We start from the raw sequence: 27,950 nt of genomic DNA on the forward strand, positions 1-27,950 counted from the left end.
TGAGTGATGATGGACAATTTAGTAAAGACATTTTATTGACTGGCGGCCATCTTTCATTATACAATTCCACTCTGTACTTTCTCTTAACTGTACAAGAAAAATCAATACTGTATATTTAAATGGTAACAGGACATATGACTAATCTACAACAACATGAAAATCTGAACCTTTAGTGAGAAATGAAGAGACAATACAAAAGGAGGGGAATGGCAAAATTCAGTTTCACAGCCACATTCAGCTGGAGTCAGATTTGGCAGTTACAGTCACTGTCTTCTTACTCTGCAAGTATTTCTAGAAAAGACAAAAAGAGGAAACTTGAGTATATCTATATTTATATATTCTTACCTGTATTACAGTAACTGTCAAAAACCACTGAGATTAAAAAAATGTGGAGTGCCCTACACTATGTATACAGTAACTGTGTTGCTTACCTGTAGGTTCTCGTAGTGTTTGATGGTTTTACAGTGGTTGATCTCTGCTTCTTTGGCTCCGCTGAAGAATCGATTACACACCTTACAGAAGAAACCCGTCTTTGGGACTAAAAACTCCATACCTGAGGACACACATCCACACAGATATGAAAGCGAACTCTATCAGCCCATCATCGCTATCACAGTGTAAACATACGAGTAACAACGGCAGACATGGTGGACAAATAGTGTCATACCAACTGGGTTGCTGGGGTCAAAAGGAGGGAGGGAGTGGTCTGTGCTCGTGGGAGTTTTTATCTGTAATTTCTTCTTCACACTCTCCTCTTCCATGCTTGTTTGGTCTTCAGACCTCTCTTGCTTTCCTGGAAGAGACAGGGACCTGTTAAAAAGTCTGGAACATCCACAGATTCAAGGATTCTACTGGAGATAATCTGGTCAAAAGCCTGATCCTCTACCCAGTAAGGTGCTGCTACCACTTATGGTTCTAATACAAACAAAATCAAAAAAACTGCACCTGTCTCTGCAGCGGGAGCTCCTTTTCCTTTGTCCTCCTGATCATGAATTTTCTGTTCTTCTGTTTTGTCCAACACCATCTCCTGCTCCTTAGCCTGAATGTGATTGAGAGCATTGTCCTCCTTCTTATCTTCCTCACTCCGCAGTCGCTGGCCCTATTGCTGGACTGTTTGAGGAGGAGTCCGCTGGGTTACCCGAACCTGGAGGGGTGGGTGAGGAAAGGTGCTGAAGTGCTGAGTCAGCTTGTGAAGGTGGCAAGGGCGATGCTGCGGCGGTGAGGACCAGACTTGGTGTTAAAGCCGACAACGCCAAACTGTCTGAAGACTCAGCTGTTGGCACACTCCCAGGTTTGGACTCTGATACTTGCTCATCAGACTTCACCGGGATCACTATGGCATCTAGGCTTCTTGTTTCTGTGGCGACCTGAATGGGTGTGTCCTAGAGACACGACAAAAGACAATGACTGACGTCTTTACACTGGGGGAAACTGGGAAGTGTCAGACACCCTGATAAACATCTAGAGAGAGTAATTTTATGGAACATATAAAAGCTAAATTGTACCGCTGGAGTGTCCTGTTGGACAGATGTGGGAGTATCCTCCCTTCCTTCTGTGGTTTCCATGGGAACGACAGGAGAAGGAGAACGAGGAAGGTCGGTATCTCCTACTTCATCTACTGTCACAAAGTCACTCAGGTTGAATGGGAACTCCTCGTCCTCCTCCTCCACCTGAGTGCACGACAGAACAACAACAGATTTGAGGTTAAGAATGAAGAGGAGAAGAGAGAGAGACTTCATCCCCAGCTTTTACACTTTTTGACCAAGCAGCACATTCTCTCACCATTTTGGTCTCAGCCTCTGAGTTGTTATCCTGTGCATCCCTCCAGGAACTCGGCTTGAATCCCGCTGACCTGCAAGATGACCTCCATCCTGACAAGCCCTCACCGTACGCTCTCTTTCTCTCCCTCCTCTCTCTTTCCTTCCTCTCCCACTCCCTTCTCTCCTCCTCCCTCTTTTCCCTCTCTCTCCTGGCTCTTACATCCCACTCCCTCTCCCTCTTAGACCTCTCCTCCTTCTCCCAGGTCCTCCTCTCCCTCCTCTCTCTTTCCCTCGCATCCTTCTCCTTCCTCGCTTCCCTCTCTTTCCTCTCCTTCTCCTGCTTCTTTATCTCCTCCTCTGTGTGGTTCTTGGCCGGCTCTTTTGTCTCCTGTGCTGCATTTTCAACCTGCTCTGTTTCCATTTGTGTTTCCTCCTTCACTCCATGGGTGGAAGCTGCTATGTTGTTGGAATGGCTGGCTGTTCGTGTTCGGCACTCCACAAGCAATGCATTAACCATTTCTTGAGTAACCTGGTGTAACAGGAATCAAATGGAGATGTCAAAACTCACAGGCTTAGCTACAGAGTAGAACAATCTAGTTCCAACGACAAGCTGACAACAGCTAACATTTTGAAGTATTTTACCTTGGGAAGCTCTGGCATGACCATCTCCCCGGAAACTGCTTTGCCATCAGAGCTAGACAGTTTTGTTCCTTCACCTGCTTGAGTCTTCTTTTCTGCTTCAGATGCAGTGACTCCATTATTCTCTTCTGCTGTCTCCATGACAGTTTTAACAGCTGATGTTTCCCTGATGTCTGCGTCCAACACTGCTTCTGGTTTCGCATCCGCCACAGCCTGAAGAGTCCGAAACACCACCTGGAAGTTTTTTGATCTCGTCTTCGCTCCTGTTTTCTCCTGAAGCGTCGTCTTCATCAACCATCTTCTCTGTGCTCTCCATCCTCTCATCTGTCCCAACAGAATCTTTTTCCATTCCCTCCAAAGGAGATTCTGACTTCTCTTTGTGTGCCGTCTCCTCTTTATCTGCAGCTGCTTCCGTTTGGCTGCGCTTACCATTTGCAGGTGTATCCTACGACCAGACACAAGGAAGTTTTGATCAGTGCCATGTTAAACACATGCAGTCAGGTGTTGAAGCTGCAGGACATTTTGCCAGCAGCATTTGCCAGCAAATGTGTCTAAATGGATAATGTACAACCATTGCCAATTTATTGTCAAAGCTACTGACCTCAGATGAATCAAGGTATGCAGTGATGACTTTTGTCTGGGTGCTGACCTTGGGGTCAGGCTTGCGGGAGAAGAACAGCGGGTTGTTCTGGATGATGCACGGAAACATCTGGAAGCGTTTGTAAACAGACAAGGCCATGGCTGCAGTTGCCATCTCGCAAATGACCTGAGCATAGAGAGGCATAACATTGTGTCAACAGCATGTGAGATTTCTTTGCCTTACAAATTAAGAGTGAGACATGACAGATGTATTCAGGACAAGGGTGTCTCAGGATATAATGGATTTGCACATTTGTGGCTGCACAGACAAACAGCTCTCACCGTATTCTTGAGTACTAGGGTCTTGATGACGGTACCAAAGCGCCGCACCAGTTTCTGGACCTCAGAGGAGCCAGACAGCGTGTTGGGAACATTTCTGATCACCAAGAGGCTGCTCCAGCCTACAGGAACAGAACTCTCCTGGAGAATACAAAAGAACATTCATCACTTGTAAGCCAGTGAATAATTACTGACTGTCCTTGCTTACTTAAATTTAAAGAGTACTCAAAGGTTCTTTCCAGCTTCTTAAACCAAGAGGTAAATAGAATAAAAGTTTTTTCATTATAGCAGTAAGCAGCTGTCAGAGGAGGTGAGTGCAGAGCAGCAAGTGAAGGCTTTCGAAAAATGTTACTCTGATTTAGCTGTAAACTTGCTGCTGCAGTTTTTAGTATAAATCTACATTTGGATCACCAAACACACGCAATATTTAACCATCAATTACTTGATCATTGAATACTGATGAAAAACGTTTTGCCTTTCGGTCATCGCATTAACATGCAATGTTGCTGTTAAATAAACCAATTAATAAAATAAATAAATACTCACTAATGGGTCAACTGATCCCATCAGTAGATTGTAGAGAGCCACCTGTGTAAAGAGTTTTCAGAATTCATTAATTAAGAACATTAAAGAGCAACAGAGGAGAACAGATGAAAACTACACTGTGAAGGATTTGGGTTAATGATGAGAGCCCTACCGGTGTGCTGAGGCCAATATGCCGTTTGACATGGGTAATCTTCAGCTCAGAGTCTTTAATCTTTGCAGGGATGAAGGTGTGGACTTTCACTATCTCTTGAGCGATCTCCATGTCTGGCACTGACACAAGTACCTAACATAGAAAAAAAGATGCTTTTTAATATCAGCTTTTATAATCATTTCAATTAACAAATAGGAGGTGGAGACTTTTCCTGTGGCAAACGGGCGGAGCGTGGCATGGTAACGTGCATGCAGCAGGTGCAAGAAATAACTTGCATGATTATTCCACATTAAATTACACAATCAGCACCTGGACCTGTGTTACATGCATTTTTGTGACCTCTTGCAGCTGCACATTTGCGATTTCAACATGGAGCAGAAGCACTGTGGTGGAAGTCTGTGAGGCCTGGAAAAACTCAAGCTTTATGTCCAGGATTATCACCTGTGATGATAGGTGGGTCTACGGCTTTGACCTGGAGACCAAACAGCAGTCTTTGCAGTGGGGGAGAACCAACGGGGCGCATCATGCTCATCTTTTTCTTCAACACGTGTGGCTGTGCACTGTGAATTCGTCTCCACAAGGTCAGACTGTCAACGGCAAGTTCTACGCCACCGTTTCTGAGGCATCTCCCTACCACCTCACTCACTGGATTTGGGGCCCTTCTAACTGTTCCCCTTTCCCAAAATGAAACTCAAGCCGAACGGTTGCTTTGACTTAGTGGAGGACATCCAGGCTTGTTATAGGCACAGTCCCTGACCTTTCTGATCGCACCTTGTAAATCCTCTCACTGGCAATGGTTGTCCTCAGACATTAGCTGTCCTGACAAATAGCTCCAGGACATTTTTCATTGTCAGTATGACTGGGAAACAGTGTATATACCAACCTTTCCAATTTGTGTAGCTGAGATAATGTCAAGGGGAGTTCCAAAGGGCTGGATCAGCTTGATGATGTCACTCTCCGACCAGCTGCTTTCAGGAAGTCCTGTGATCAACACCATGCCTTTCTGCAGGAGACATTGTATTGGATGTGAGGAAAATGGCTGAATACTGATATTGTTGTATGAACAAGTTTGGACAAATTACATATTTTATTGAAGTTTATTTAAGTGAAAGAATTAAGAGAACCTAAATGTTAATACACTGTTACCTTATATTCATATCAAAACATATACTCCCAAATACATTTTTGAATGTATATCCAAACTTTTGCATACAACTGTATGTCCATTTAATCACACCTGAGCCAGAGGATCTGGTTGAACAAGCCTTTTCACATTGTTTTTATTCATATGTTATGGGTGTTATTAAGGTATGTGCTTGGATCATGTACCTCATCAGAAGTCCTCTGGTCAGTGTCACCTCCTGCAGCAGGGAGTAGGAGGGAAAGATGGAAGGGATACAAATAGTGCTACAATCAGTATGTTTTCATAAACACCACAACCACAACCCAGGAAAAGCACAACATCTACATGTACCTAATCTACACAAGTGGTAGCTTTTAATTTGACTGGTCAACTATAGTCAAGATATACTGACCATTTCCTGACAATGATAGATTTGGATATGCTACCACTGAATGACTGACTAATTGCAGACTAATTCTAAAGGTGTTTTTGTTATCCTACCTGAGTCTTCCCCAGCAGCACTTTTCTCCTGTCCTGAAGCAGGTTTGCTGTGAAGGAAGAAATATTAAGTGTGCAGCCAGACCAGCTTCAAAGTTGGTAGGGTGAGTGTGCAATGTATGGGGGTTTAAAAGGAAAATGGTGATAACGGACAAACCTGCTGTTAGCATCAGAAGACTGCCCTCTTTCAGGTTTCTGGAATAAATAAAATGTTTACTCAGAGAGTAAATGAGACCACATACATGTGGTGTAAAAATAAAAAAAGGAACTGAAACACATTTTGCATTTCACAGTTCACAGTACCTTGGCTGTTGAAGCAGTGATCTGCTGGTCCCTGATGGAGAGATTTGTGGACTTAGCCAGTGCCTGCGCATCTTCAGCCTTCACCATGCATACAGAAGCCTGCAAAAGGGGAAGGGTGACAAAGCGATGACGTGAGACGGAGAGAAACCATGATGACTTTGTGCAACATAGAACCAGGAAACCTTCATAGTCCAACATATCCACAGATACTGTTTTTATGTAAGTCACATTATACTGAAAATGTAAATTTGGCAAATTTTAATACAACAAAACAAAAAGTAAGCATCTTTTTAAAGGACATGGCCAGATTGAATATTATCACAACATGCTGTTTCTTTTTGCCAGGAATATTCACTACATGAGCAAATAAACAGTGACATACAAAAACAGATTGTGACTGAACATCAACTATTAGTGTAATTTGTACTACAGCTAAATAACGTCACATTAACAGCTTTAAGTAATGAATGAATGAACAAAGCACCTTCTGAACTGGCTTCAGTCTTCATGCCTATGCCTGACAAGACTCAAACCAGCAAAAAAAAAAACAAACAAACACACAACTCAAATTTTTTGCAAAATGCACCAAGGACAGCACCTTTTGTCCCTCGCCCTTCTCGCTCTCTTCCTCGGAGCATGGCATAAGGATCACATTGTTGATCTTGCCAAAGGACCTGACCAAGTCGGTAACTTCTTGCTCTGAGGCATCATTTGGAATGCCTGTCAGATAAACCAGACGATCTGCAATAGACGAGTCCTGAGAGGCTGGAGTCGCTGTTTTCTTCTTTCTCTTGGCTGGCGGAGGCTTGACAGACTAGAAACCAACGACATTTATAATTAGTTTTAGGAGAAAACCAGTTTCAATCAACCAGAGACAAACCAGTGCAAGATTTTACTACTTTGGACAAATAATCAACTGCAGATTTTTCGACACAATGAAAATGTGATGGGGCTTGTGAAAAGTTACTGAAAGAAAAATCCTACTTGCTTGATAAAATTGAAATAATTCAACATCAACTTGTCAAATAAACTAGAATTCATTTTAATTATTTTTTTCTATCACTGTGCCTGAAATTAGCCAAAACCATCCGTACGCTTCTCTGACTAAAATAACAAAAATGTGAGGCTACATCGGTAACACCTAAAATGGTGAGAAAGCTGATATCATTTTAAACATTCAGCTGGTTTTGTCAGGACAAAAGAAAAGATTCTGAATTTTCAAGGGCCAAAAACATTAGTATGATCTATCCTTCATTCTGGCTGAGATTGCTTCAACACAGCCATCCTCTGTGTTAAGCTTTACACAACTAAAGTGAAAAACACCCACTGTGTTAGCAGCCTTGGCACTTGTCATCTTAGTCATCCTAGTTCCAGTCTTTGTCCCACTCTTGAAAGTTTTGGTGTTGGACTGTGATAGTCCATGTTTGGAGTTTTGACCCGCCTTAGAGTAGAATGGATGTCGGCTTGTGTCAGCAGAGAACTTGGCTGAACCATCGTGTGGGCGCTTCACACCACTGTGAGAGGAACCCCCTGTAGACACCACACCATGAATCAGAAGGGAGGAGTACAGGAAAGCAAAAATAGTAAATTCAATTTAGTTGAGATGAACATTTCTGATTGATCCTACTGATACGGTCTCATACAGATTTGTGAAACCAGGTGATGTAGTTTCTATGTGGAAACCCATTAATGGGATTCTGGATTATGGGGCTGCAATTAGTTTGATTAGATTCTGGCAGGGGACCTTTGTTGCATGTCATGCCCCTCTATCTGTCTACACTGTTGGCTCTCAAATAGAATAATATAAATACAAAAGTGCCAAAAACATTCTTTAAATATGCCCTCCAGACAAAAAAATACTTAGCTTTAAATAATAATTTGGCATGAAATGTTTTTTCCATTAAAAAAAGTTCATTTTGTTGGTCATACATTCTTAAAGTGACATCTGTGAGTCCTGTCATTGAAAAATGCAAATATGTTTAACATTCATCATAAGATCATTCCTAATGTACGTGAGCACAGATAAACTACAGAAAAAAAAGACTTAAAAACAGCCATCTGGTCCCAGACTCTGAACATATATCATTCTGCAAGAGATGTAACAATGACCAAAGACACATGACTGAGTGGGGAGAGACTTTAAATAAAAGAACACACACTCTGACTCACCTGATGATTCCCTGTCCCTCCTCTCAGGCCGATGCTCTCTGGAGGATGAGCCAGCGTGACGGTGCTCCAACCGATGGCCATGTTCTGGACAGCAAATGAGGATGGGTGAGTTTAGAAGTGAGTATACTATACTAGAGATATTTTCCCTTATTGAAGTTATTTATTGGTGAGCATCTGCTAATACCAACACCTAGATAATTCAGTAGTAAGAACCTATGGCATGCACCAAATCTTATTTTTCTGCAGTGCTGAATAAAAGTTCTGTATTTCCCCTCTTTGTACCCGCTGTGCTTGTGCTTGTTCTCTAGCATGTAGTCTACCTGTGTAGTGGTCATAGTGAGGTTGAGGAGGGTAAAGTTTCCCATGTGGCTTGTGGGGATGGGGGCCAACCCTGTTTCTGTTGTGAGGAGGACTTGGGGTAGGAGAACCAGAGAGGGATCGAGACACGGAATGGGATGGAGAGTGATCCTTGGGATCCCACAGAGCCCGGCTGCCATATCGTCCGCTCCGACTGCATAAAAGACAACATTCATTGACAGACATAACAGGTGAAATTACAGAGGAAAGACGTGACAAGTGGTAGCTTAAAGGCCTACATTTGCATGGATTGGTGTTTTATTTTTCTATTTGTGCTGTCTTATTCAAAATGTTTGGGACCAGCAAACTCAGAGGAGTGAATCCCACTGGCTGATGGTCACAGCTAAAATCAGATTATTGGAAACAGAAAAACATGAATCCAACTGACCTTGGTAGATCTGGTTTCCAGTCAGGGTACCTTCAGAAATACACAAACATGCATTAGCATATCATCAATCATAACCTCACTCTTCAACTTGCTTTCAGAAAGAATTACAAAATACAGCAGCAAACAAAGCTACACCTTTAAAAAAATATGAACATGATATCCTGTGTGACATAGTCACTTAGAATTAACTCTTTTCTCTGCAGCTCTGTCTACATTCATCCTTTTTCTACAGTTTGCCCATCAATTGTATATTTTACTGTCACCACTCACATCAATGCCCCAACAAAAAACCCAAACAGGCAACTGTCAAAAGCATCTCTGTATCTGTTTCATTGACAAAATAGTGAAGATATACTGTGGATGCAAGGCTTCAGTAGTACATTAAAAATGTTCTCACTTGTTGCGCAGGTCTCTGCAGGTAGCAGTGTGGTTGACAGTGTTAATATGGTCAACCCAGTCCTGAAGAAAAACGACAAACAGGAGAGGGTGACGTCAATCAGACATAAACAGAGACAATGCTCAGCAAAGCATGACTGATATTTCGCACTGTATGAGGATATACAAAATGAGTAAAATCTAAGCAATCAGATAATTCATTTATTTACAGTGAAAGACTCAAGAGGATCTTAGTTTCCTGGTGTCATTTTTAAGATGGTGTGAAAACCCTGAACTGAAAGTTGAAACACAGTTCTTTGATCCCACCCTCGTGTTCAAGGTCATGTCACAGCCATTAGTAGAAACACAAAGCAATGCTTAGTCTAGTTCTAGAAAATCAGATCATTTGTGTCCTTGGTAGACATGCTCTGTATCCATTCTACTTTCCACTATCTTCAGTACCATTAATACACTGAACATTGCAGAAACAAACAAACAAACAAATAAAAAGACAAATTGTTTTTAATCTTCTTGTTGCAAATACTGTCTTAAGTTATGTTTTGAGGCCTGGAGAGGATATATCATGTAGTGCACCATTAACCAATCTGTTGCCCATATTATTATGCTTATCACAGCCTCTGATGTGTGAAAATTTACTCCAAAAGTAAAGAAAGTAAATTCCTAAGGTAAACAACTTTAATAAAGTCTAAAATAATTCAACCAAGAGGCTTAGAGTTAGATACTTAAAAACCTTATAGAACTTTACACAGTCATTTTAACAAAGACCACTTCTCATTTGCCAGATCATGACATGTAACTGATGAATGATTATTGACTATTTATTTATTAGGCTACAATGCTGATTTCCTGACTACATCTTTGTAACCTTTATATTGACAAACATTAATCTTTAAATGAAAAAATGTAAGATGAAATTGCTTCTTCAAAAAATTCCACGCTTGTCATACTTGAAAAATACGGACAGTCACACTCGACTATGAGTAATTACTGTTATGACACTGAAGCAGAGTACAAACCATTTTAAAACTTAGTCATTTGTATAGTCAGTCACAACACCATTTGAGAACACAAGGAACTCACTAGATTTTCTCAGAGAACAAAGGACTTTATTCAACAGTAATCACTGCTGAACTAAGAAAATATTTCTATTATTACCTAACAATTCCTCTGGTCAGTTTTTACCAGATAAACAAAAGCACTCACTACTGATTATGGGATCTTGTAGACATCATCCTTATCCATGTTACACCCTTCAAATGACACATAGAACACAGTCTCACTAGCTATTTGATGTTTCTCATTATCAAATTATATACTGGTACTGGTTATTACCCAGGAAAATACAGTATCCGTTGGTAAGAAAACAGATGTTTTATTTGATGGAATGACTGGAGGACCAAGGTCTTTAAAAAATTGTGTTGAGGATTTAATTTTTAACCTTATACCCAATGGTATTGCATGAATTCCTTAAACACTGTGTTTTTTCCAGATATAAAAATTATCAAATTAAGCCATTGTACATTTCATATATATATATATATATATGTATATGTATGTATGTATATAGTGGCAAATGCAAATGTGTTTAAAGATTGATTGCTGCACAGCTGCTGTTGTCTTCTTCAAAAATCAACAAAAAAAAAACAGGGGTGGCCGAACTTTCATACAACTGAAGCTAGATCACATGGAGCAACTGTACTAACTATTTCAATGGGAATTACGAACCATGCAAACAAGTAATTGTATCATCAGAATCACTCATCTTGACAATTGCCTGGTGAAGAAAGATTTAAGACTAAACTTCAACATGTGAAGGGATTTCTCTCACGAGACTGTTGGACATTGGGTAAGAGGGCATGTTGACACTCACCTTTTCCTGATCACACTGTATGTGGCACAGGGAGCAGGTATGGGGATACACCTTTGGAGACACAGCTGAGAAATCACTTATCATGGTGGGGGTAGGTAACTTCTTGCTGCTGCGTGGTTTTGAGCCAGACGAAGAGGAGAGAGACCGTCTCAAGGAATCCTCATTCCTGGTTTCAGATGAGGGCCTTGGTTTGGGTCTGTCGTGCCTGTAGTCTTGGTCTAGATTACGTGATTTGGATGATGGTGGTAATTCTCTCCCAGGTGACCGATTGCTCTTGCGATGGTCGCTACTTGTCCTACGATAGTCCCGGTCTCCATGCTTGCTCGGTTCAGTGTGTTCCAAATGAACCTGCTGCCTTTCAGCTTTATCCACTTTTGGGGCTGACGAGGATGACGACGAGGATGGGTACATTTTAACTGTCCTTTCATTGGAGAGTGGCTCTCTTTTGAAAGTTTCTCTGGTACTACTCTCGTCCTTTACCCGGCTGGCGTGACCATAGTCAATGACTTTACCTGCTGTCTGTGTAACAGTAAGAAGGCTAGGCACTTCAGGGGAGCGTGAACGTGCCAATGGCGAAGAGCGGGGAGGCGGCAGTGACATATCATGTATGTTGCGCGAGAATGAGGATGAGGAAGCAGAAGCCACAGATTTCTGGTTGCCTGACTTGTTGATTTGGATGTCACGTAGTATGAATGGTAAAGTATCTGGGGTTAGCTGATCATCAGGATAGTGACTCAGCACTTCCAAGTCCTCATTTGAAAGTCCAAAACTAGCCAGGATACTTCCTGCACTCTCTGGTGTGTACAAACCCTGACCATCCCCACTGCCACTACTTCCACCATCATGCTGGTGCCGGGCTTGGGGCCCCTGTGAGTCACTTACGGGGGCAGTCCAGGTTGGGACGCTTGTTCCAGCGTGGTTGCTTTCCGGCTGCTGTTGAGGCGCCTGCTGTTGTTGTGATTGGCGGCTGGAACTAGGTGGAGGACTGGCAAACAGTTTAGTTGGAATTTGGTAGCTTGACCAGTCTACTCCTTGCTGGTGGGCTGGCTGATTATCAGAGGTGAGAGCTATTGGGTTAGAGCCGTAGGTTCCATGTTGACTAATCCCAGAACCTGAACCTTGGTTCTGATGTTGGTTCGGTGGGTTCATGTGGTCAATGAGGCGGTGGTCCATGTCCCTGGCACCCCGTATAGCCAGGGCAGATTCTAGCTCATCAGGGAGCTGGGTGGGACGAGGAAACTGGAAACCCATCACCTGTGACAGCATATCAGAGGAAGTACGATTCTGATGTTGATTTGGATGTGGCTGATGAGGTCTGGACCCATTTGAAAAGGGCTGTGGCCCCTGTTGCTGGGAGTGGTGGTGGTACATGGCAGCAGGAAGACACAGTTGTGTGGTTCTGTAGCTTTTGCTGTTTGTGTCCACGTTAAACCCAACAGCTGACACCTCTTGTCTACTGAGAAGACGCAGGAGGGCCAAGTGAGGAGGTAATGCCACTGCAAACCCGTTGTTGTTGTGACCCTGGTTGCCAACAGTTATGGTCGCTAGAGTGGCAAGCTGCTGGAGGGCAATCTGGGCCTGAGTCTCAATCTGAGCCAAATGGAGAGCTGTCACTGCAGCAGCACCAGCCACAGGTCCAAATATGAAATGGGTCCCTCTGGTGCTGTTGGCAACGGATAATGTTGCACTGGGTTCCAAATGAAGAGTAGGAGCAAGGTGCGAATTACTGTCTGTGTGCACAGCGAGGCTGTGAGGTGGAAAGCAGAAATATACTATTACAGATGAACATGCTTTAATTTTTCATTTCAAAAGTAGCTTTCAGATGAAGTCCTTTTCCCACGCAATTAAAAAAGTTGACGCATCCCTCATTTTGATTGTGGTTTCTTCCCTTAAAATGTGTCAAAACATATAGAGATGTAGTCAGCTTTGAGATCCCTTTCCCGTGATGCAGTGCGCCCACTGTGCTTTACTTTCAGGGTGGGAGAGCAAAGCAGCATTATGCAACAACACAGAGTCTACGAAAAGCTTGAAAAAGCCAAACAGCAAATAAGGATTTAACCTACGAGGACACAATACGGAACCCTGAACCACTGGACCTAATAGAAAAATAATATGTTAGATAATAATAAATGATAAATAATAATATAGATATGCTACCAAAGAAACAGTGCAGCACAGTGGACTTTGTCCAAAAATGGCATCAGCCTCTTGACCAAAATGTTCACAACAGAACAAAACAGTTCTGCAAACACATACTGCAGTTTTCCCCTGCATAATTTCTGGATGTAACATTAGATTACTACAGTGTCTACAAATATTAAAACACAAGTCTTAGAACAGATTCAACATAAACACACAGATAGTAAACTACTGAATACTTTTCTCTGTCTAAAGCCAGTAACATGCAAATCGTGGACATTACTCAACATGCTAAACAACACATAGACCTGCTGGAGTAAGTCCACTGAAGGCTTACACCGTATGTATTTGCGCAAAGCTGTGATTAGAGACTATCATCAGACATGACGTACACCTTCTCTTATTTTCGATACCCTGTACATTAACCCAACATGGGCTGAATGCAGGGTTGTTTTTCCTTCAACAAAATATATACAAAACTGCCTTTAAAATAATTTTATTTTAGCATTAGTGTCAGCGTGTCATGTCAAAAAGTGACAGGATCTTAGTCTACACTGCCATCTTGTTCTATGTCATAGAGTATCTGGCATGAAATCCAGTTATAAATGTGTGCAGCATGTCATAAAGACACCAAAACATATACAGCTATAAAAACAACTGAATTAGGTGAAGTTCACCAGTCTTCGGGGGCATATTATCTTTAAACACACCAAGCTAAGCAACCTTTGACCAAATACTGTTAGAGAAAAGGTGAACTTGCATGGTGGGCAAAACTATACAAAACACAGAGAGATGATATTGTTGATAATTAATCCAACAGATACTGGTGAAGAAGGTTAAATGCTTAAAATCAATGTTAGGCAATGCAACATTTAACAGCAGAACGTATAATTTATATATAACATAACATTTCCAGTTCAAATAAACAGAAACAGAGGGCAAAAGTAAAAAAAAAGTTCAAAACAAGTTGCAAGAACAGTTACTGTGTTAAGCAAGTAAAGCTACTTGCCAAATAAAAACATATGTCTGACATATTAGAATGTCTGACAATGACCAGACCTCCAAAGAGTCATAACAGTTTTTCAAACCCACTTCACAAAGATTTCACTAATTTAGAGTAACATCAGCAGCCTGGAAAATTATCTCAATAGAAAGGTCCCACATAAAAATATATTCCAACAGAGAATATGAACCTCCAAGCCTCAGCACGTTTTGTTGTTATAACAGTGCTGACTTCTTACAGTGCCTTTTAATTGGTTGAATAAATACAACTCTAGCATCTATGCACTTTCTCAACATGCAGCATTAAAAGTCTGTATCAGCAGACAGGTAGATCAGGAGCGTTTCATGTAAACTTTGTGTCACTGACTTAACAACTGAGGTCTGGCATAGAGGGTTTATAGTTTAAAAAATGTTATTTATGATGCAACATACAGCTATATAGTGGGCCCTAAGGACAAAGCACATACAAGAGAGAAATGCTAAAAATACAAGCACACATACTAGGGTAAAAGCAAAAACACACTAACCCTTTATTAAGTTTTGATATTATTGCAGGCGAGAGACATACCATTCAGATCTCAAATATAGGCATCACACAATAATTATATGATCGACTTATCATACAATGTATGGACACTACCTTAATCATTTTAGTTCCGAATCATTTTAGTTACTTCAGAAAGTATTCAGACCCCAGACCACTTTTTGCACATTTTACTGTGTTGTATGTTTTAATTAAAATGGATAAAATTCCAACTTTTGCCCATTTAGCTTCATTCAATAATCTACAAGAAAACATAAAAGATGACACAATGCACAGATAAGCAGGGATAAGACTAATAACATCTAAAATGCCTAAAATGTTTGCACAGTACTGTACATGATAAGTTTGTGGTGAGGTATAGATCATGGAAAGAGTATACAAGAATTTGTAAAGCTTTGAGTGTTCCCAGTGTGACAGAGTGGTTACTCTAACAGAGCTTCAGAAGTCCTGTAGAGACGGGAGAACCTGAAGGAAGGATAACCTTGTCATGTGGGGGAAAAGGTTCTCTGGTCTGATGAGACAAAAACTGATTACAAGTGCTGCTCATCACTTGGCTAAGATCATCCCTACGGTGAAGCATGGTGGTGACCGCATCATGCTATGGAGGGGGCTTCTTGGCAGCAGGGACAGGTAGAATTGAGGGAGGGATGAAAACCTGCTCAAGAGTACACACAACCTGAGACTGGGGTGATGTTCACCTTTCAGCACAACAGTGACCGAAAAACATACAGACAAGAGCCAGAATATTCCCTATGAAGCAATTCTTGCTGCATGTCTTTTCCTATATGCATTATGGTATTTATAATTTCTGGTTTTGAGGCATGTTCACTTTAATGCTTGTGCTGTCATTCTTATATATTATGGTACTTGTTCCATTTATGCATTTAGAGCTGAATGTTTGTGCTTTAACCCTCCTCTGCACTTTGTCCTTAGGGACCACAGTAAACATATAGAACAAGGGGTGACTCATTTTTGAATATTTACAAATGCACATGCATACAATAATCTAATCAACATATCAGTGTCTGTGGAGAAGCTGTCAGCACTGCTTAACAAACACAACATTAAAGGAATTGAGGCTTGAAGGCTAATGTTTCATTTAAAGGAAACCCCAGCCCAATGCAACCTATTTCATTCTGTATATCTCCTCCGCTGTCGTGTTGCTCGTGCTTCTGGACGCATTCTGGTACAACTAAGTTAGTTATACGACCACACTAATATTCGGATACAGCTCCACGAAATAACCGTTAGAGTTTTTATGGCTGCACGAGGCGCAGAGTGCACTCAGGCCTGCACAGCTGAGACCCCAGTGTCTCTGAACCAGGCCGAATCCTAGCTACAACACCACAAACCACACGCGGAATGATACTGTTGCATTAGAATAAATGCTGTATTTGTTCAGACAAATCATAATGTAAACCGTGAAATACGGGGCCACCCACGGATACGGACCCACAGATACCAGCCATTTTGGGTGTTTTCACTACCTGGCTAGCTAATGCTAGCTACCAATAGGAGAGCATATCAGTAGTTCCGTTACATGTAATGCATACGCGTATCATTTCCAAGTCTAACACATTCTGTAAATACCTTTCGCAATGACACGACGGGGATCTTCGTTGTTACCGGAAAATCTTGATTCCTTTTCAGCCCGTTGTCAGTTGTGTCAAGATAAACCTGTGTTCCGCCATCAGCCAAAATAAGACACACTTCCGCTTCTAGTTTTTCAGAATAAAACTGTCATCTCCACATTTCTGACAAACAACATAAACAGCACGAATTCTAATTCAAAATACTCCGCTTCATTGTATTAAATTAATATGAAAAAGCAAGGTTACGGGCCTTTTATCCTTTGTTTGTGTTTCTCACGAGTTGATGGTCTTTTGTGTTTTTAACAGTGTATATCACATAAGTTTAACTACTGAGTGGCTGTGGATATACTTCCTAGGAGGATACATTCATCTGTTGGCTTGGTCCTTTAAGAGGATATGTTAATAGAAATAAAAAACCTTACTTACTTTAATTCTAAACAGCCATTTAAACTTGTGGTGTCCCGTGTTTTGTCCCTCACAAAGCTGTATAGTATAGTGAGCTCCTAGTTTTTAGGCCCCACAAAGGTAGTAAAACAAAATCACACACACACACACACACACACACACACACACACGCACACACACACACACACACACACACACAGCTGTTAAAGCACTCTGTTGCCAACAGTATTCGACTCCTCTTTCAACTAGTGTGATGGAGGAGGTGAGAGATACATTTGTCAGGCATAAATTGAACTCCCTCAGCTCTTCTTCGTAACCACATCAACATGCTCACAATTCTTGGTGTGATGACCTTTCCTTTAATTTAATATAAGACAGTGAGAACCAGTTGACATCAAGGATTCAAAGTTATTGCTCAGTCCCAGGGTTATGAATACTATAGACCAATTTCAAAATAATGGTATTATAATGCATTCACCATCCACATTTAAAGCAATATCCAATCAAGGAATGGGAGGTTTCATGCCTGGACAAGATTTAGAAATTACTTCACACCTCTCACAGGCAGACTAATTTCTGGAGAAAGACTGTTAATTTCTTTTCCATATGTTTTTCAAAGGGGAGGAGACTTGTTTGTCAGAACTTGTTGAACTGGGCACCACACCAACAGAAGAATAAATGGGCAAACTGTTGGAGAGATTAAATCAACACTGACTTGATTTAGAATATTTGAATGAGAACTGTTGACAGCAAAGAGCTTGTTCGAGGATAAATAACACACCTTATAGACCAATGAAAACATTAGCTGCTGAAAGCAAATCCCAGTGATTATAACACAGTACAGTATGTCAACAGTGTCATGGCCCAGAAAACATTCTTACCATTTTTCTTTGGTCTGCACTTGTGCGTGCACAGACACAAACACACACACACGTACACTTACACACAGCCTGTGTGGATGCAAGATGCCTGTCATTACTATGATAATCCAGCAAGGGGAGACTGATTAACTGGCAGTGAGGCTGAAGAGAAAACAAGGTGACAAAATGAGGCGGAGAGGTGCAGATGTGTTTTTGTGGCTGTTTATATCAGGGCCAGGGGAGGTATACTGAAAGAAGCACACAGGAGAGAACAGGAAAAGGGTGACTGAGGCAAACTGAAATGTAGACTGAGAAATAAGATCACTGAAAGATGGAACATTCATTTTATGTCTGAAATTAAAGTTAATAGAGAACTTTCCACTCATTTCCAGTAAGCAGGCAATATATTTTGTTTTTTAATGTCTTTGAATAAGATGAATATGCTGAAGTCTGTCAACAGTAAATAAAAACGGAATAACATATTTTGAATACAAAATATAAACTATACTCAGATGGAATTACAATTTAAATGGTACGGTGGTAATCAGAATACAGTTTAATTTTCTTAATTAATATATTACTGGAAGTGATTGCTTTTTTAAAATTCATGTTTATTCACTCAAAAATTAGATTACGTAGTAATGTTTGAATGCATTTCCCAAAGACCCTTACAACAACACCATGTCTGCATGCAGGACCCACACTACAAAACAGGATAATAAAAAAACTTGGATATGCAAACCATGGCCATTAGAGAATTCGAGGACGCCAAACATGTGATGTCACTGCTGCAAAAATAAGTCAGATTCATGCTGAATTCACATCTGACAACTGACAATGGAAACAATTTGGTTTAGATTTAGCAGACGACGTGGATAGCACAGACGACATGCAGTTTGCTGACATTATTCCAGTTCCTGATGAGGAACATGAGCAGGAAAAGCTCAACTTGTTTTGGCCCCCACACTATCAATGCACAGCACACATTCAGAATCTTGTTGCCACAACTTCTCTTAAAAAGGCTGCATCACATGCTCATCTGACGTGATCGAAGGCATCGTCAGCATGAGGTGTGTGTACCCTCGGTGACCAGGTGGAGTTAAAGTAACTTCTCAAATATTCTAGTAGTGTCTTGCACCACCTAGCTGCCACCACACAGAGTATTTCCACAAAAAGAAGCAGGGTGAGACCTATGGTGCAAATGTCTAGCAAATGCTAGTTACTAAACTGACTGTAACAAATGAGAAATTATGCTGACAATTACTCAAAAGCAAAATACACCAATCAACTTAAGTGTGATTATTTAATGTGCATGTTATATAAGAAAGAAAGAGGAGATGGAAAGAACAGAATGTAATGAGGGCTGTAATGTGGTCATCTGTTTCTGCAATGAGGCTGCTGACTGCTGGCCCCTCTTAACCTGAATGTCAGGGGTTGAACTTTATTGGCAAGTAGCCACTGCAGTGTGTGTGTGTGTGTGTGTGTGTGTATGTGTGTGTGGGACATAAATCTGTTTACACGGTCAAATTGTGGGGACTTGACTCCCTTTTTGAGTCAAGGTTAGGGTAGTGGTGGGTTTAGATTAGGTTAGGTTTAGGCAAGTGATGGTTGTGGTTAGAGATAGAGAGATAAACTGGGAGCTTTTATTAATGTGCTGATATATTATGGTTACACACACACACACACACACACACAAGCTTGATCATTACAAATCTGAACTATATATAGTGCTGACACATGCAATTTATGTATTTGACTTCATTTCTTTCTGAATCAAATCTAGTAAAGTGAATAAGCCTTTTGTACTTTAGAACAATTTACAGTTTCATTATCAGGAGTGACTCCAGGGTTTTCTTTAGAGTCTCAAACCATTGACATTGTTGGGAATACTTGGACATACCGTATCTAATAATGTTCAGGATGGACCACATGCTGTGGATTAGCCCTCATGTTCCCACTCAACTTGATACTCGCTTCTGCACCCAGACAAAATTCCTGTGTTGAGTCACATGAATGACTTAATTAGATCATCTAGATCAAATGTTGGCCTGAATAGTGGATGAACATACAGCTAGGAAAGACCTACTATTATACCACACAGGTATCCTTCTGACGGCAAGCCCAATAAAATGATTAAGTGGCTTACGCCATAACTTCATTGATACCATTTTGGAACATCAAGTTATAGCATACATGCCTATAAGTGAAAAATTAAACTTTTTCCCAGAATAGGAAAACTAACCTGTAGCTTACACTCACTCATGTATTCACTCACTAATGGATTTTACCTCTGGATAAGCAATAGAGAGCAGTGACGACGTGGGGAGGCAGTGACTAATCACTGTCCTTTGGTCTTGATCCAGCTGATCTAGAGGCCTAGAAGCTGGGTCCCCTCATTAATCACCTCCAACACTAGGAATGTTACAAGGTGCGATCAAAAAGTTCCTAGACTGTTCGTATTGTGAACTAACGGCGTACAGCATGGTCATGAGTTTTACTTGTGGGTGTGCATTTGTGATTTCACCAAGCAGCATCGTGTTGACGTCTGCAAGGATTTCTATCAACAGGTATAACCTGACCTTCATGTCCAGGATCATCACTGGTGATGAGAGTTGGGTCTGAGGCTTTAACACAGAGACCAATCAGCAGCATGCACAGTACATGAACCTGTAGTCTTAAGGTCAGACTGTCAGTGCTGAGTTCTGCTGCACTGTTCTAAGGTGTGTTACAAAACCTAGCTTACCGTACACACTACGTGTACCGTAGCTAACAAAGTTTCTGTATGATATAAAAATTTTGAACACAAAGAGCGACTATAGTGAGCTTACTACAACCGCCATGACAACAAGCTGTCAGAGCTTAAACAAATTTCAGTCCCCAGCTGCTTCACAGGCATTGGTGGAGCTGGACCGTAATCCACCAATCAGGAAACACAAGGAATGGAAGAGGGATGGCGAAGGGGGCGGCCGCACCTTCCCAACTAGAGCCAGTCATGCATTGGGGGATGCACAGCCCAGCACAGCTCAGGCTGTGATCTTAACAGGTACCTGAGGGAAAGATGCCTTGGTTTTTGTGTCTTCCCCAGACTGTTAGAGTTATCTCCACTAAACCTGACCCCCTTCACCTCGCTTACCCATTTGTATACATATTTATTTTTGACATTTGTGGTGTGTATATAGTTAATTGTTATTATTATGATTGTTACTTTTGTTATCAACTGGTCATATTTTATGCTATTTTTTTTTATTATTCTATTAAGATGTATTAATTTTGTCCTCTTCTCCTCATAGACATGCCAACACACAACACTGACATATCCAGACTTTACACATGTATTTATTTCCTTTTTAATTTATTCTTCTCTCCATTTTTCTTGTCTCTTTTTTCTTGTTTTCTATTGGAGTTTTATTTTTTTATTTCACATGCTACACTTGCCTTTGTGAATTTTTCCTTTTTTCCTCTTTGCTCTCTCTTTATGCAGCTAGATATATCTGTACACACTCACCAACATACATGAGAATAAAAGAGATTATTAAATTATTGAATTTCCAAAGGTCAAAATGTGTCAAAGACTCTACAGATGTCGTCTATGATGTCTTCAAGATTTATAGACCATTTTACTGCTGGCTCTCCTCTGAAGGGCTGAGGCCATGGGGTCATCTAAATAGCTATTTAGAGAGAGGAGTTGGGAAGTTGGTGTATGTTTGTGTTCTCATTTGTCATCACAGTGACAGCCAGTTCAGGTTTTAAAGGCCTTGTTTAAAGGCTTGTTTTGTTTTTGTCAGTCCTCAGCCCTTCGAGAGGTTATGAGTAACTTGGGTTAAGGCTAAATGATGGTTAATTTTTAGACTTGAAAGTTGGTTTTAGTCTTATGGTTATCTTCAGAATTAGATTTAAGTAGAGGTTAGGTGATCAGTGTGGTTGATATAAGTGGAAAAAGTGTGTGTTTGTATTTGTCTGTGCTTGTCCAAAGAAGGTTATCATGCGGAGTACATGAAATTCAGACTGTAACTGGTCCCTTGGAGGTGATTTGTCTCCCTGTGTGTACATCACATGTATCAGGTATTTCTTGGCCTGTCACTGTATGCTGGGACACCCTGAAGTAATCTCTGTATCTAATCCCTCCCTCCCTGTGTCACGAGAGACGCCTGCTATATTCTGTCTCATGACCGACATCCAAGAACGTCTGAGCCAGGACAGCCTGAGTGGCCGTTCGTCGTAAAGCTGTCAATGATTTGTAGCAGAAGGATCATGGGGACCTCTCTCCTCTCTCGTCTCGACTAGAAATACCACACTTCTGCAATCTATGAATATTTCTTCTTGAGACAAAAACCAGTTGCAGGGTTTAACCATGTCAGATCGCCCGGGAATGGTAAAAAGCCGTGTTAGTAAACTTTATGGTGTTCAGCCGATATAAAAGTACTACAGGTATGTCCCTGACCTAACTGACACGTGACTCTCACACACATGCCAACTCATGAGGCCGTGTTGACAGTATAGCATCTGTCATAGTCACAGGGCCATTTTTAGGCATAGGTAAGCTAGGCAGCCGAGAGCACCACGGGCTAGAGGGGCGCCTGGAAGAAATCTTTTGCAATTAATTCAACATGCCTGATCTACTTTCAAAAGTTCACCCCTGTCATCTGGTGCAGCGTTAAAAAACAATGCGCACTCAGACTCTACAAGGGACACTCTATTGGGGGCTGATGCTCGCTGTCATATTATTAACCTACTGGATGCTTATTTTGTGACCCGCGTGATTCTCTTGCTCACACTGGCTGTGTGAAAATCGTTTGAATGATTAGTCAGGTTACTCATGTTCAATGCAAACAACATGGTGGAGACACTAATATAACAGGAAAGCCTGAAGTTGATCAGTAGGGTTGAGGACCAGTACTTCCAGACAGTTATTGGCTGTAAATCCAGATGTTTGCTTATGGAGTGACAGCTGGCTGAAAAAACACCCCACTGTGCTTTGTTTGTAACACCACATAGTGAGTGAGTGACCTGCTGAGTGACAAAATCTCTAAAAATATTTTCTGTCAATTATATGACAGCTAGAAGTTGTGAGTGATGCTAGCAGAGCAGCCAATTTGTGTCTATTTCACATTTTTTGAGGAATAAATAGTCAAAAATACAATTAAAATCCATATAACACCTTGCATTACACTCATATGCTCTCACTGTGCCTGCATGGTTCCTCTGGTACTCTGGCTTCCTCCCACAGTCCAAAGACTGTTAGGTGCCAGTTGAATGTGAGTGTGAATGCTTGTTTGCCTCTAAATGTCAGTCCTGTGATGGAATGGCGATCTGTCCAGGGTGTACCCCACCTCTTGCCCAATGTCAGTTTGGACTGGCTCCAGCCCCAAAAAAGGGTAAGCAGTATAGCTAATGGATGGATGGATATCTTGTTTGTTTAATCCATAAAAAACAAAAACAAGTGTAAAGTAGGGTTTTCATTGTGACTTTAAAGTGTTACAGACATGAAACTGACAAGCCATCACATTTTTGTAGAGATGCGTGTCTGAAAGGTTTTTTTTAAAGGTCTGTATTGATCATTCCAGTAACAGACATAGAGAAAAGATGACATACACAAACACACACGCCATCTCTAAGAATAGAAGTGATAGCAGTGGTGAAGTAGGAAGTATGAAAGTCTAGACAGTGCCATGACAGGGAGCCAGAGCGGGGTGTTAGAGCACACATAGTGCTTCCCACATGTCTGAAATACACTTGAGCAGATTGGAGTAGGGTGGGGGTTGGGCAGCAGAGGGAACAAGAGATGTATCTAATGGATGATATCCATTAGATAATAATGATATTGTTTTCTCAGAATGATACAAAAGAGATGATTAATAAAATGGAAATACACTTGGAAACCATTAATATTTTTGGTGAGGTTAGGGGGTTATTGCCAAAACTTAGTCTATAACACAAACACATGTGCCTTTACAAAATAAACAGAAGAGTTAGGTGCGCCAAGCCATGCCACCTGCAGAGGCTGCAAACAGTCAAGCTGCATTAGCATGTGAGGGGTTTTTCACTGCTCAACAAAGTAAAGTTGTTAACCTTAAAGACATGTTGGAGGTGTGTCTGTCACCTGCAGCCCTTTTCAGCTAACTGTGGCTGTTGTACTATCACCCACTTAACTTCAATACAGCTGAAAGTGATCTGTATACAGTAAAACAAAGGTGAGCACAGACAGGAACACAGCAGTGAAGCTACCCTCCAAACCACAGATATCCCATTTACTCTTGCCATTTAAATTGCAGTGGGATTGCTATGCAATTGGATCAGCAAGACCACATGTGGTGGTGGCGTGGGTCGTGTTGTGATCGGATCTCAGCCAGGTGTTAAAACTAGCCATGCAGCATGACCACATTCTGATGAAAAAAATCCGCCCAGTGAATGAAAAGGTCACCGAACTCCACCTCCTCCAACTAGCTTAAAGGTGCTATATGTAAATATTTTGCGCACCCCAAATGACAGGCACACAGAGAGGGCCGGTAAAGACAGACAGGCCAGTAAAAACTTTTTTACAGTCCACAGCTGGCTAATTCTGACATGTATTCCCTTTAAACAAGCTCAGCAAAAGCTACAAGTAGCAACATGACCAACAAGTGTTCCCTCTCAAAAAGGGATTTAGGAATGAATGGCGTCCACTCATGGCATTGCTTCCCTTAACAGGGACGTGCCATATCTGTTGCCAGCCATGCCCAACGAAATTGAGAATATTGAGATCCAATCGAGAATGCATTTTAATACCAGGTGAAGATGCAAAGACCTGTGGATTGGATATCATTATCCAGATAAAGTATAAAGATATCTGTATCTGTACACATGTTAATGCAAAGTGTAAACTGGGCCAGTGTTTCAGGTAGATGCTACAAAAACACTGAGAGCTAAACACAGACAGATCTTTCAAAAAGACTCCAGCTCAGACACATGACTTAGGATGCTGAAGACACAGCTAATGGGGGACACTATTGCAGGTTGGCCTTGGTCTGCCCCAGTACTGAGCAGGACCACAGCTCCCTGATCTGGGGACAAACAGCAAGTCACCATAATGTGAATCATAAAAAATGCAAGGTGTTTTAAGGCCAGGGTAAGTCCCCCCAGGAAATGAATGAAAGTCTATGTAATATCCCCCTGAAGGCATGGAGACAAAACTGTGTGTGTGGTGTGTGTGTGTGTGCGTGTGTGTTAGACAGAAAAAGTTTAAGCATGCTGACAAGCAGAGGCTCATGGGAAAAGCTAGAGAGATTACAGCTGTCTACACTGAATTAAAAACGATTCCTCTCTGAAAAAACACAGAAATGATACAGTTGAAAACACAGAACACTAAAATTAAAAAATAATTAAAATTAGAAAAGTAGAATACCTATCAATATCACATACTTTGTTTCACAACTGGAGTCACTGTTTACACACCTATTAACACCAAACTGCCCACAAATTGAGAAGTGTAACAACAAATATACCGGTCACAGCTATTCGAACAATATCCTTCTCATTCTCTCTCATGGCAGATGTTTTATTCCCAATTCTCCTGATTTTTTTGTGTAAAGTGTTAAACACATTTTCTTTATCAAGAATAAATTATTTGCTGAATGGCTTTCTACTTCAACACATAATAAGACACATAACAAGAAACAGACACAAAAGGATGTGCGGAATAATCTTCTCAAACTTACAAGAGATTATTCTGTTTTACTGGCTATATTTTCCTAAAATGAACAGGATATTCTGTCCTTGACTTTACCCTTTTATTTTACTCCCCAACTCACCTAAGAGCTGCTTTTGTGAGGTTAGTGCTGGTCCTCTGAGCTCGCCTCTTTTTGTTTGTCTTCAGCATCTCTGGACTGCTCTTGAAACCTGGATCATCACCCTTGACGATCCAGTGATTACAGACTCAAATGAGGGATGAAACAAGGAATGGAAAGATAAAAGCTCGAAGAATGAAAAAGAGCTGTATCGCCCAAAATGTGACACCTTCAAAACAAACTGCCTCCACCCTCTACAAAGTTGCAACGAGGGAGCTGAACTGTGAATTTTTGTGCGCTGAAAGCCGCGCCGTGTGCAGCCAGCGCACTTCGAAGTGTTCTGACCTTGCTCCCTCTCTTTTTCCCTCCTCCCTCTCTGGCATTTCGCATACACACACATACAACATTACCCCCTCTCCTTGTGTCACACAGACACACCGAACCAGTGTGAGGAATCTCTATTACCCCCCCACCCAATCTGTCAGAAATGCATGCCTAAAGAAATAGTTCACGCCCAAATGAAAAGCATCAACATAAACAACAGATCTTGTCGCAGTATATAGAACAAACAGGTTAATAACATGTATAACACACTGGGCATACTCCTTTTGAATTCCTATATGGTTAAAACTATATTTAGCTAATTGTAATATTTCATTTCAGTCCGTGAATTGGGGGGAACATCCAGGGATAGCCCTCTTCTACAAGATGGTAGGAATTACTGGGTCACAAGTCATGGCTTCAGTGTCTCCAATTACACCAGACTGCTGATTCAGAGGTGGAATGGTGAGCTGGTGTAGGAGGGTCAGTGAGAGGAAAGGTTTGAATGATGTGAGAAGATAGAGCGACATGTAAGAGGAAAGAGGAGTAACGTGTGTCTTTGGGGAGTGAGAAGGGAAGCAGGGAACACCCCAGGATGAAGAGAATGAGGGATAGTGACAATATAATATAATCAACTGCTTTCTTTTTGGAGCGGAAAAGGTCTGGCACAGTGTGGTCCGCCATTTTTTCCCAGTTATATTGTTTGTACATCAGTCAGAAACGCTCATTTTTGTGTAAAAGAGCAAAAATCAAAGTAGCACAGGTCAAAATATCCTGAATTTGGATTTCCTTGTATGAGTCCAACTCAAAAAATGCTGAATCCCACATTTCGCACATTATACTCAATGGTCTCTTTCATTTACAACTACATAGTTTTGTATAGTTTGGTGTAGTTTTGAGATTTGTAAAGTACACCCCATGATGAATAAATAGAATTTCAAAAACATATTTTATCACAGTGGTGCGATGGTTAGCACTGTTGCCTCACAGCAAAAAGGTTCTGGGTTCCAGGCCCACAGTCCAAAGATATTTAGGTTAACTGGTGACTCTAAATTGTCTAAACTGTTGCCCAGTGTCAGCTGGGATTAGCTCCAGCCAGTTTCCCAAGTAATGTGGATCATTCACATTGACAGTTTGACCCGATGGTGGTGGTCAGGTCCAAAGTTATTATAATTCATTAGTCAAGATTGTTCAATAAAACCCACAACTCTCAACCTGACAGTGGTGCAAGAGGACATGTTAGGGGATCACCAAAGTCATTAAACAATGTTTTGACAATTTGTAGATGTTGAGATATTTCACTGAATACATGGAAGCTTTGAGGCACCAAGTATTAGAATTTATCTGTTAACAACTGTGAATATCAAATTTCATAGTAAATCATTCCTATGGTGGAAAAGCCTGGGGATAATCAGACTCTGTGCCCACTCTAGAGCCATACTTCTAGCATGGATAAAAATTTCACTCTTGTGTTGTTGTATCACGTATTTGTTTTAGGGGGAGTTAGATAGTGTAACTATATTGTGACTGAACAACAGATCGCCTGTCTACTCAGCACTTCTGTGCAGCCAAGTGCTGACAAGACAGGGCAGTCTCTGAGCCCGGCTGGTGTAGCACATAACTCACCCTATGATCCTAACTTAGCATTTGAACGTTTCTGTTCATGTGATGATAAAACAGACGAGTTTCAAAAGCACCTGTTGTTATGTTCTGTTAAACTGCACTTTACTGATCCTCACTGAGAAAATTGTCCTCTGGATTTGTTGCTGCCTGACTTTTTAAAAGCAGAGTGCAGCCACAGGTCAGTGGTTCAGATGTGCTGTATGATTCGAGTTATATGAATAAAGATTGCTATAATTCTTTTCAGGTATGTAAGTGAGTGGTTTAGCTGTGTCTGGCCTGTGTGTGTGTGCTCTGAGCAAACCACAGAGTGACTGGTGTTGATTGATATGATTGATGGTGCTTCCATTACTGCACAGGAAAAAAATTCAAAACCCTGAGCAGCATGAAATTCCATCTGTGTCCATGTGTGCGTGTCAGTGTGTGTGTGCATGTGTGTGTGAAATGAATGTGTGCCCGGGCTTGGTTTTTCTACTCATCTATCTATTCACCCTACTATTAACTTGTTGGCTCTCCTGTACTCATCACATTTTATCACCTCCACACTATGAAACTAAGAATACATGAAAATGAGACAAATGAATCC

General features: G+C 41.2%; 3 protein-coding genes across 3 annotated transcripts; all 3 read right to left on the minus strand.

Moving 5' to 3' along the window:
• On the minus strand, window positions 1-1,040 carry LOC127142464 (RNA-binding protein 20-like). The gene is made up of 4 exons (XM_051070562.1): window positions 946-1,040; window positions 668-793; window positions 432-553; window positions 1-291 (listed from the first exon to the last, which is right to left on the minus strand). The coding sequence occupies exons 1-4, from the start codon at window positions 1,022-1,024 to the stop codon at window positions 235-237; spliced, it is 384 nt and encodes a 127-aa protein (XP_050926519.1). The 5' UTR covers window positions 1,025-1,040; the 3' UTR covers window positions 1-234.
• Window positions 945-2,542, minus strand: LOC127142463 (uncharacterized). The gene is made up of 4 exons (XM_051070561.1): window positions 2,403-2,542; window positions 1,783-2,289; window positions 1,506-1,670; window positions 945-1,382 (listed from the first exon to the last, which is right to left on the minus strand). The coding sequence occupies exons 1-4, from the start codon at window positions 2,538-2,540 to the stop codon at window positions 1,080-1,082; spliced, it is 1,113 nt and encodes a 370-aa protein (XP_050926518.1). The 5' UTR covers window positions 2,541-2,542; the 3' UTR covers window positions 945-1,079.
• LOC108887367 (zinc finger protein 638) lies at window positions 2,542-27,854 on the minus strand. The gene is made up of 18 exons (XM_018682760.2): window positions 25,448-27,854; window positions 11,119-12,865; window positions 9,250-9,311; window positions 8,853-8,882; window positions 8,428-8,618; window positions 8,108-8,191; window positions 7,266-7,468; window positions 6,537-6,752; window positions 5,939-6,037; window positions 5,793-5,830; window positions 5,639-5,685; window positions 5,344-5,375; window positions 4,898-5,017; window positions 4,015-4,146; window positions 3,864-3,905; window positions 3,321-3,458; window positions 3,001-3,165; window positions 2,542-2,844 (listed from the first exon to the last, which is right to left on the minus strand). Exons 1-18 carry the CDS (start codon window positions 25,513-25,515, stop codon window positions 2,548-2,550), a joined length of 3,711 nt encoding a protein of 1,236 aa, XP_018538276.1. The 5' UTR covers window positions 25,516-27,854; the 3' UTR covers window positions 2,542-2,547.
• Window positions 27,855-27,950: the final 96 nt, after the last annotated feature.

Source organism: Lates calcarifer, linkage group LG5 (genome assembly GCF_001640805.2).
Source record: "Lates calcarifer isolate ASB-BC8 linkage group LG5, TLL_Latcal_v3, whole genome shotgun sequence".
In the NCBI taxonomy this organism is placed as follows: domain Eukaryota; kingdom Metazoa; phylum Chordata; class Actinopteri; family Centropomidae; genus Lates; species Lates calcarifer.

Coding starts and splice junctions, on each gene's coding strand:
- LOC127142463 (XM_051070561.1), bottom strand. CDS start 2,540: ATGGAGACAGCAGAAGAGAATAATGGAGTCACTGCATCTGAAGCAGAA. Junction 2,290..2,402: donor TCATGCCAGAGCTTCCCAAG/GTAAAATACTTC, acceptor CTGTTACACCAG/GTTACTCAAGAAATGGTTAA. Junction 1,383..1,505: donor TCCAACAGGACACTCCAGCG/GTACAATTTAGC, acceptor TCGTGTCTCTAG/GACACACCCATTCAGGTCGC.
- LOC108887367 (XM_018682760.2), bottom strand. CDS start 25,515: ATGCTGAAGACAAACAAAAAGAGGCGAGCTCAGAGGACCAGCACTAAC. Junction 12,866..25,447: donor CTCACAAAAGCAGCTCTTAG/GTGAGTTGGGGA, acceptor TCCACCTCACAG/CCTCGCTGTGCACACAGACA. Junction 6,038..6,536: donor AGAAGGGCGAGGGACAAAAG/GTGCTGTCCTTG, acceptor CCCCTTTTGCAG/GCTTCTGTATGCATGGTGAA.
- LOC127142464 (XM_051070562.1), bottom strand. CDS start 1,024: ATGGTGTTGGACAAAACAGAAGAACAGAAAATTCATGATCAGGAGGAC. Junction 794..945: donor AGCTCCCGCTGCAGAGACAG/GTGCAGTTTTTT, acceptor TGTCTCTTCCAG/GAAAGCAAGAGAGGTCTGAA. Junction 292..431: donor AACACTACGAGAACCTACAG/GTAAGCAACACA, acceptor TGTCTTTTCTAG/AAATACTTGCAGAGTAAGAA.